Source organism: Clinocottus analis, unplaced genomic scaffold (genome assembly GCF_023055335.1).
Source record: "Clinocottus analis isolate CAN_PGR_092001 unplaced genomic scaffold, fCliAna1.0.p SCAF_14, whole genome shotgun sequence".
Classification (NCBI taxonomy): domain Eukaryota; kingdom Metazoa; phylum Chordata; class Actinopteri; order Perciformes; family Cottidae; genus Clinocottus; species Clinocottus analis.
The window spans coordinates 10,173,210-10,183,607 of NW_027175865.1; the positions used below are offsets into that span (position 1 = coordinate 10,173,210).

The 10,398-nt window shown below is 39.9% G+C and overlaps 1 protein-coding gene across 1 annotated transcript; it reads left to right on the top strand.

Annotated features, from left to right (window-relative positions):
* Positions 1–1,117: 1,117 nt before the first annotated feature.
* On the top strand, positions 1,118–7,675 carry mrpl3 (mitochondrial ribosomal protein L3). Its single transcript, XM_068575588.1, has 10 exons — positions 1,118–1,320; positions 2,195–2,376; positions 2,471–2,562; positions 3,479–3,577; positions 5,016–5,115; positions 5,240–5,300; positions 5,533–5,644; positions 5,795–5,872; positions 5,964–6,041; positions 7,407–7,675. Exons 1-10 carry the CDS (start codon positions 1,247–1,249, stop codon positions 7,554–7,556), a joined length of 1,026 nt encoding a protein of 341 aa, XP_068431689.1. The 5' UTR covers positions 1,118–1,246; the 3' UTR covers positions 7,557–7,675.
* The last annotated feature ends 2,723 nt before the right edge of the window (positions 7,676–10,398 follow it).

The following is a 10,398-nucleotide window of genomic DNA, read 5'->3' on the forward strand; positions in this document are numbered from 1 at the left end:
TCAGCGTGGAGCTATAATCTAGGACGTAAAAGAAAGACAACAAATAAAGAGCAGATGGCAGTCCGTTAGTTGATTTATTTTTCCCTCTGAGCTACTCAGTTTGGCTCTGGATATGCAGACTATTTGTATATGCAAACCTCCATTTAGATACCACCACCACACTCTCTGTATCTAATGGACAGCCCTGTGACTGGTAGTTTCAAGTTTATGGAGTGTTGGTTCATGACACCTTCATCCACAACACATCTCTTTCACGCTCTGTATGTCTCCTAGACAGCCATTAAAATACAAGAATAAATTATCTCACAAATCTCCATATAGTTAATTAGGGCAAGCCAAAGTTCTGCTGTCCTGAGAGTACACTGAATACGTGCCTCGGTCTCTGACAGACAGATCAGTATTCAGCAGAGAAGCCTCCTGATATCTGTTTCAGAGACACCCGCATCAGAGGAGTTAAACTGAGATATCTAGTGAGTGGATCGGATGAATAAAGGCTGAGAGAAACGACCAAAAGATGTAATACTGTGCTTTGAATATTATTCTGTTTTGGTCTAGAATAAAATCTAATATAATTATCTAAAACTACATGTTTCTATTTAGTACAAGAACATTGGACAATGATTCAATAATGCATTTAATGTATATATATACAGTTTATAGTTAAAATCCAGGAGACATCAAGAAGCGTCAATTCAATGGGACTTTACTTGATACCTTTCAAAAATAAAATCCTTTTTTTAAAATTATTTTATGTATGATTGTATGCCTTGAATATAGTTCGGGAATTGAAATGTAAACATCAACATTTCTAGGACAAGTTAGCAAAATGAATTTGTTGATGAAGATCACTTTGTACGATTGTAAGGTTCGAAACTACTAACTTGCCCTTTCAATGAAATTGTTACGTCGATTGTAGTTTTCAAGGTCAATAATTACATTTGTAATTCAACATTTAATTTCGTTTATGTTGGGTTTTTTGTATCAAACCTTTGGCAGCATTAAATTTGATATAAACGCGTTTTGGAGATCAGATTAGAAATTAAGAAATAAATTAGTTGTGTGGAACCATTTTCATGACCCTCTGTGCAGGGGGACTGTTTTTGTGCCGTACCGGAAGTAGCGAGGGTGACATTTAGAACAGGACGAAAACGAAGGCATGGTTGTGTGTATGTTGTGAAAGGTCATGCCTCTTTAGTTTGTGTAGTTTCTCCCATATATATGCAAGTAGACACATTAAAGAAGAGCAATGGCGTCGTGGAGCTGTCGGTTTCTTCTTCAGCGGGGAACGCGAGTCCTTTCTCTCCGGGCAGCAGCTGAAAGGTGGCTAATGCTAATGGCTAGTTGTGCTAATATAGCTGAACAAAAGTGAGCTTTAGCACAAAGGTTCCTGTCGTGAATTAATAGTTTAATTATATTATGTTCTTGTTGATATCTTATCCTTTTATTTGCAAATAAACAGCTACCGTTATAGTGTTTCCATTACAAAATACCACCAAAGCTAGTTTAATTGTCTCTTATAACTAACCTAACTGTATATTTAGTTAGTCCTCTGTTACACGGAATACTAAATGATTAATATAGAGACGTATAATTGACAGAACTAATGAACTAATCTTCAGTAACAAATGAGTCAAGTGTTGGCCATCTGCAAGCAGTCGTGGGCAGACTTTAATAGGACAAAATGTCACCATGGTTCATTCAGTCCCGTTTTATTCCTGTATTTATGCTTTGAAACTCGTGTTTTTGCTGATTTTGTGCAAATTAAGCATATTGATTGACGCATGCACTCCCAATGCACAAACTGTCCTTGTGACTGTGTGAATCTGCTTGTTATTCATCAGTGAGGACGCTGTAGTGACTGAGCTGACTTGTTAAGCTGAAGTGGCAGAGTAGTATGAGATCTGAGGCCGGAAGGCATGAATAATGACCTCCAGTAAATGAAGGTTCAACAATTTTGATAATTGGTTATTACGTTTGTTCGTGAAAAATGGCGGGTGTGCTTCTAAAATGTGCTGCTTATTGTTTGTTTGATATAATTTTTAATTGCAGATTATGTTTGATTACTTATTTGCAGCCCTTAAATAATAAGCACACATGAATGCTACCTATTACTTTTGTGCCTTGATGTGTGTGACATCTGGACATTACTGGGAAATGGCTGCACCTGATTCCCTGACTACTATTTCCTTTGCAGTCCTGTCCATTCGGTGAGTTGTATTAGGACAATAAAGACCACAACGTGGTTTGATGAACACCTCACAGAGGACAACCAGGAATACATGAGAAAGAGCACGGCTCAGGAATACAGGAGACAAACCGCTGATAAGCTCAACCCACTCAAAGATGAGCCCTGGCAGCGTCATGAGTGGACACCAGGTAGGTGTCATGATTGGTGAGAGCTGTGTACGTCATGAGTCCCCTTTCTGTCCACTCACACATAAATTGTATTTTCGTCTGTTCCTCTGCCCAGGTAGTCGAAGAGTTGGGCTAGTAGCCGTGAAGTTGGGCATGGCTCCTGTCTGGACAAAAGCAGGGGAAAGACATGTTGTCACCATGTTACAGGTAGTACAGACACACAAACACACACCTGTTGTGCCTTAGCTTTGCATCAACACAACCACAAGTGTTCTTCAGGAATGATAGTGTGTGTTTGTGATGCATAATGAAATGGCCAGCAGGTTAGACAAGCAGTCAAATACATTGGATTGTTCTGTACAGTCAGTGTGGGGGGACAAAAGCAAATATTGAGCACCTTGAAGATATTTTACGTTTATTCACATCATGTTTCAACCTCATTGACAAATCTGTCAGTGAAGTGAATTGATTGCAAACTGCAACCGTGTGTGCTAACTCTTGTCTTTATTGACAATGACACACTGTAATAGCACAACAAACTCCTTTTGCAATTTGAACAAAATGTCAATGTTAAGTCAGACTTTCCCTTTGTCATCACCTCCACTTCATATCAGAATCAAGTACAAACAAAAACTTCTATCACCGTCTGCTGATTCACTTTTCACATTTAGTCATTTGTTTCTTTTCAGCTGACGAGGGAACAGTCTGTGCTAGATGAAAAGTAGAGCATTAAGATTGACTTTCTCAGGGCGGAAGTTCTCCCACTACTTTGGAAGTGTGATACATGTTTTATCTGAAGCAATACATCTAATGATTCAGTGAATAAGTACAGATTTGATTATTGCTTTTTAAAATTACATTTGGACTTTTCCTCGTCCTCTGACTTTCAATCTATTATGTATTGCTAAGTGGTGTCATCATCCTTGTATTATTTTTTCAAAAATGTATATCATGGAGAGGTTTTGTGAGTTAGCCAGGTGCCCCATATCTAAGTGTTTTACACCAGGGACTTTCAGCCAATTACATATTTGTTTGTTGTAGGTCAGAAGCAAACAAGTTGATCAGTGAAAAACTGAAATGAAACTGTGACAATTTTTAATCCAGCCTCTGTTTTTTTTTCCAGGTGCAGGATTGCCATGTACTCAAACACCTGTCCAAGGATGAATATGATGGACACACCGCTGCCCTCGTGGTAGGAGGGAAAAACGTATCACCGTTCCATGTAAGAAATAGCTATTAATATTATAATCTTAGCTGTGAAACTGGATGACGTGGCATATTTTGATGTTACTTAATGTCTAGTGAGGTAATCATTATTTTCTCAGGCTATAATCAATATTTTATAATAGCAATGAATCAAACAACAATGTGTGAATGTGATGGGTTGCTCAAAGTGATGAACTTATAGAAAGTCATCACTTGACTCTGCTTCCTTGGACTTTACAGATCTTTATAGTGAATTTTAGCTCATTGTTTAGCTGTCTGATCTGCCAATTCCTTGTTTTGTGCACATTCACCGCTTTCAAGGCGTCGTCTTCAGATGCAGCAGAAAGCTGTTTTCATGCGCACAAAAAACACAGTACTCTTCTTGCTCAACACCAGAGACAAGCTGGTGAAGCTAGTGGAGCCAGACATTTCCCTCAGTAGTTGATAGAGGCTATAGTTATTGCAGATTTTCTGAAAAGTAACATTTAGGATGAGAATAATTTTACTTGGATTTTGTTTCTTTTAATAATAGGTTGAGAAATTGCATCATTACTCAACTTAGAAAAATGTAGTAAAAAGAAATTTCATATATATATATATATATATTATACCAGCAGAGCAGCCAGTGCCAAATGCTTAGTCACCTCACAATGTCCACATCCTAGTTTTGGCTACATTTCATGATCATGAAAAAAATCTAATCAGTTTGACAGCTTTATGGGAACATAACTGGGTTTTGTAATTTTCCTGTAGCATTGAGCTTATAGCAGGCCTCCCTGTTCTAAAACTGATTATGAATACAAATCCATAGTCAGGAAATTATACTCACGCACTAACCATCAGTGGCTTTATCAAATCTCTGCCGTCTAAATGAACTGAATCCAACAGATTTATTTGCTGCTATTTCCTGGAAACATTCCCAAGCGCACACTTGTAAATGGTCTTTCATGCTCGTAATAAACTCTAAGGTCCCATTACTGCATCAGACTGCGTATATATGACCCCTATAACACAAACACTGCAGATTAAATGAAAAGCTAAACACAAATGCACAAGGCTGTATACATTTAAGGGTTATATATTCATTGAGTCTTGATAGATTGATGTTGTTTTGAATCCCTCTCACACAGCCACATTGCGTTTCACTCAGCGACAGAGTTTGTCGGAGTGAGAAGCTTTGGCAGGCTGATTTTCGCCCTTCTGTTGAAAGGGAGAGAGAGAGTTTAGAGTGACTGGAGGGGCTGAGATGAGAGCGAGCCGAGTGAAAGCAAATGTCAGAGATGCTCACTGCCAAGTTTGCGTGCGTATGTCTGCATGTGTGTTTGGCTCCTTTACAGTCATAACAGGCCCACTGTTAATTTTAATAAGCCAAAGTCCAACTGCTGTTTGTTCTTCTTTTACCACTTCAATTTCTTCTTCACAATTATCTCTCTCTCTATCACTCGGACTGACAGAGGTCGGACGAGCAAATGGAGATGTTCAGGAATGCGGGCGTGCCTCCGAAACATAAAGTCACCACCTTCAAAGTCTCAGACAACGCCATCATTAAGCCAGGTATACACATGTGATTTAGTTTATATAAATAATAACTCATTTACTATATTTTTTGTCACACAGAATAATTTGTTTTAAGCAGTTATGTACAAATGTATTGTTATATTGTTGGTCGTGTGTTCAGGCACTCCTCTTTATGCGGCACATTTCCGTCCAGGCCAGTATGTGGACGTCACAGCCAAATCGTAAGTTATTTTCCTGCCAGCTTTCCCACTTCGCTGGCACTTCCTCTTTTCTTCCTCTCCCACTTCTTGCCCTCTTTCAGCTACAGCATCATGTTTTGAAGATTTATTTTTAATTTTTATTTACTTCACAAGGAAGTCCAAACCTCTCTGTTTTAAATCTATCCTCTGAGGGCAACAAGTCAAAATACTTAAATGTAAAAATACGAGTATGGATTTTCGTTTGTGTGTGTAGCATTGGAAAGGGTTTTCAAGGCGTGATGAAGCGATATGGGTTCAAAGGTCAGCCAGCCAGCCACGGCCAAACCAAAACTCATCGCAGACCAGGAGCTTCTGGACCTGGGGGGGTAAAACACGCTCACACACACACACACACACACACACACACACACACACACACACGCTCTGTGTAAGACACTCATCCATGCCAGATATGAACAGTTGGCTTCCTATAATCCAGTCATGAGAGCTGTGTGTCTTTTTTCATCGGCGTCTAGGATCCAGCCAAAGTCTTCAAAGGGAAAAAGATGCCTGGCATGATGGGCAACATCTTTGTCACAGCTCAAGGACTGAAGGTACACACACTCACAAGGACACTTGCCCAAGGTCATGGTTTCTAACTTTTTATGTCAGATCAAGACTCTCATCTACCCTTCTCTCTTGCAGGTATGGAGGGTCAATACCAAGGAAAACGTGCTGTATGTTAACGGCTCTGTGCCCGGCCACAAGAACTGCGTATTGAAGGTAAAAATAATCATATGCAGACACACTTGTGAAGAATGAAATCTGAGGTCAATCCCAGCGTGCTTAGTGTCCTGACAGAGACAAGTGACCTTGCACCTGTAAAACACCTTCACACCTGCAAGACAGTGTGATCCATCTTCATGACACTGCTGGATCAGCAGCGAGTGTGTGCGCGCATCTGTTTGTGTGTTCTTCTGTGAGGGAACGTGCACCGTAATGATGTTAATAATATCCTCAGCATCCATCTCCATACTTGGCATGTTGTGTTCGCCTTTTGTGTGTGCGCAGACACGCACACTCAGCCTATTATTTGTTTTGCAGACAAGCGATAATGAATACAAATGTGCATTGCATTTCACCCAGCTCAGCTGCTCAACGCACACACACACACACACACACACACACACACACACACACACACACACACACACACACACACACACACACACACACACACACACCTAGATTCACTTTTATTATATTGCACTCAAGGTTAATAATGTTTGTTCATTGTTTATTTGTGGTGTTCTGTGCAGCTCTAATGTCTCTCTGCAAATAGGCTCTAATGTCCTTATGTAAATGAGGAATAGCTGTTTTAGTGACTCAAATTAAGACTAAAGACTGCAACAAATAATAACTTTCATTATTGATTCTTTTTTATTTTAAGAAAAACATTTAGACCAACTGCACTACGACCAGAGGGAATGAATTGAATGAATATGATTAATTGAATATGAATGAACACTTATATTCCCCAGTTTTGTTAATAATTGATTAAAATGTAAAGTTGAAACAAGATTATCAGTAAGAAATAATTATATTATGAAGATTTAATTCCTGTACATCTGTACATGCATGCCTCGTTCCCTTGAGAATTTCTCGTGTTCGTCTGCACTCAGAGCAGGAACGACAGACTACTGCAACACAGACTATGGAGTGTAGTAAAATGTGCCAGCCACAAATAAAAAATACATGGGTTTGAGTTCTTGAAGGTGTTTCTGCTTCTGAAGAAAGCATGACAGAACACATTTCAGAACTGCTGATTTCAAATGTCTTTTTAAAAATAGTGGTAAATGCCTGTAACACATTTTCCAGAACGCAAGGGAACTAACATACCAACGTGCCAATTTTCTTTCACCAACCATCCAAAACTCAAATATTTTTATTTAGAATAAAATAAAAAACAAAAATGCAACGTATTATCACATTTGAGAAGCTGGAGAACGCTGGCATCCATTTTTGCGTGACTCTTAACAATTTTGAAAACCATTGGCAACTAGAAGGAAATTTGTCTGTAATTTAATTGTTTTAGTAATAATAAAGAAGTGTGTCCTCACAGTTTGTGTGCGTTTGTGTGTGTTCCAGATACGAGATACCTCCCTGCCAACCAGGAGCTCCACGCTGCTCAACCCTCCTTTCCCTACTTATTTCACAGAAGAGGAAGGCGACCTGGAGGAAGACCTGTATGACGACGACTTGTTTGTTCACACTGACCCATCATTAACGCTGACCTGACCCCACACACACACACACACACACACGCACACGCACACACACACACACACACAGCTTGTTTTCATCTAAACCGTGTCTGGATCTTGTAATAAAGAGTAATTGCTTTGAACGTCTTGTGCCCTCTAGTTTTGTAAGTGTGAGATGCAACAGCACAGTCTGTTTGATTTTAAAATGTACTATATTCCCTTTCCCCCCCGAAACCATGGTAACTGTCGGATGATGATGTCACTGGAGGATCCCCAAACAGAGAGAAGAGAAAAAAAGACAGTAAAACAAAACAAGAGAGGCAGATGTGGTGGAGAAATGTGAAATATCTGTGCAGGATAAGGGTGGGGGGGATACAATGAGTTGCACAAAGCAGAGTGAGAGGAATACAAACAGAGGAAGAGAAGAGTCTGGGCTGTTATGGTGTGGAGGAATGAATGTGCTAGAAGTTATGGAGGAAATACAAAGGAGTAGAAACAGGGAAGGGTGGGAGAGGTGGTTGGTGAAGGTGTGGAGGGTGACTAAAAGGGGAGCAAAGGAGAGGCAGGGATGGAGGCTGCATGACAAAGGTTGACATTTGTGCATAAGAGGATAAATGAGGACATTAATGTTGCAGCAGGAACTGCTGGGCGCTTAAGTCTGTGTGTTTGTGTTCAGCAGTATTAAAATAAGAATGCCGCAAGCACACAGTGCTGGAGATTTCCTCCTGCACTGTGTGGGACCCCTCCTCGCCTTTATGGGCAATAAATAATAAAATGAGAACCATGTCCTCCAAATTGTTGAAGTCTTGTTTTGTGTTTATGTATCCTCAGAGGGCTGCATGTGATTCAGCCCCGCTCTCTGTTGGTTGCTATATGTGTCATTTCATTGACAGCAGCAAAAACAAAGCTTTTCTTTGAAACAAGTGGCAGCGAAGCCTCACAGGATACCCTGCAACAACTGTGAATGCACACGTCGCATTGATGCCACGACACACAACTGGCAAAGTCAGAAATGCGTAACATACAGTAGTTTGTTGTCATATTGATAGAAATATTTAAGGAGGCGATTTAGCTTGTGGCAAACAACGTCCCGCTCCATATAACATGACACAGCTTGGAGGTCCATAAGGCAGCAGCAGGTTCTTTGAAATGGTAATGATACCGTTTGAAAGTCCTGCTCTGTGGAGCCTGCACATCATCAGGCTCTTGTGGGGGTGGACGAGAGGAGAGAGAGGAGGGAGGATGAGGGAGGATGAGGGAGGGAGGGTTGGGGTTCGCTGCCTGTTAAAGCAGCAGAGCAGAAAGGGAAAAAGATGAACTCCAGTCTGGTGTGCTTAGATGTGATAGAACAGTGGTTCTCAAATGGCGGTACAAAAAGGCACCCCAGGGGGTTTGCAATATCTTTTCATAATATATTTAAAATAAGCATCCATTAAAAAATCCTTATTTTAAATTTTCAATAAAAAAAATAAGTGTAAGTTCCTAAACTGAATTGTACATATTCTATATCAAATCAGACACTGATGGCACAGCGCTGTGTATTTACTTGCTTACAAAATGACATGATAATATGGCTTTGCACTGGGCAGGGTTTTTCATTGTAGTACATCACCAAATAAACTAATGACCTGATTAAAAGAGAAAAACAACGAGGACTTTGGATGTATTCAAGTTCAGTTTATTGTAAAATGTATTTAGAGGAAGAAATACATGTTCCTTGATATCAGTAGCTAGACTGTCATCGGTGGTATGATTGATTAATCTAATGAAACTTTGTATTGACTAATTGGTTAATCGTTTGATCTACTTGGATCTAATTGGATCTAATTTTTTAAAAAACAGGAGAAACTGCCTTTTATAGGTTCGTACGAGCCCAACGTCTTAAAAAACTTTTGTTTAACCAACAAGAAAACCATCAATTACTCATATTTTAGTGGTTGGACTCTATTTTGCACTGCTCCCTTTACAAGGCTTCAATCCCGTGACCTGCTGGATGCAAAACATGGGAACGCCATTCTCTTGGCTCAGAGACCATACATGTCCTTATAACACTACTTAAGGAGCAACAGAATTTAGACGGCGGCTCATGTTACCACAGTTTATCAAAGCATGTTGGAGAACTACGGTGGCCTTCAGGTAGCGAAAGGCAAAAGGCTCTCACAAGAACCAGAGTTTGGTTTGTTGTTGTGAGCTACTGTAGAAACATGGCAGTGCAACATGGCAGACTCTGTGAACAGGACTCGCTTCCTTTGTAGACTTGAGGGGCTCATTGAATATATAAAGAAAAACAGAAAGAACAGTGTGTTCAATTTCTGCCAGTAAATCGCCTGAAATACTACAAATTGTACCTTTTATCATAAACAAAATTGATCACAGCTTCAAAAGAATACAAGTTGCCAAATAGTGTGCCATTTCAATGGTCACCCTTTAGAGACATGAACGACTTGCAATGTGCTTATAAAGACTTTTTTTTATTGTAGATTCAAGACTTAATCCCACCAAACACAACATTGCAAATCGAGATTATGTGTGGAAACCTAGATATTTAAAAGCTTTCAAACTGTCTGATATCTGATCCCTGAATGCAAATGTGTTTGTTAATTCAAGAAAAGGGCAGGTTTTGGCTCAATGTAAACATTTTGGGGAAATTAATTGGAGCATATTAGTGAAGGTGGGCGTGTGATTGTGACTCCGTCTGACATGATTGATCGACTTCTCCATTTCTGCTGGCTCAACATGTGAGAGATCTGATTTCCATTAGTAAAGAGGACGTATAGACAAACACAGCCTGCCTCCCCATTGCTCTGCACACACATCCCCTCTGAGACTCTCTCTCTCCCTTACTCTCTCTCTCTCTCTCTCTCTCTCTCTCTCTC

Bases quoted from the DNA above. Each gene is read 5' to 3' on its own strand.
- mrpl3 (XM_068575588.1), top strand. From the start codon at position 1,247: ATGGCGTCGTGGAGCTGTCGGTTTCTTCTTCAGCGGGGAACGCGAGTC. The intron at 5,301-5,532 runs GTAAGTTATTTT...TTGTGTGTGTAG, and splicing joins GTGGACGTCACAGCCAAATC to CATTGGAAAGGGTTTTCAAG. The intron at 5,645-5,794 runs GTAAAACACGCT...ATCGGCGTCTAG, and splicing joins GAGCTTCTGGACCTGGGGGG to GATCCAGCCAAAGTCTTCAA.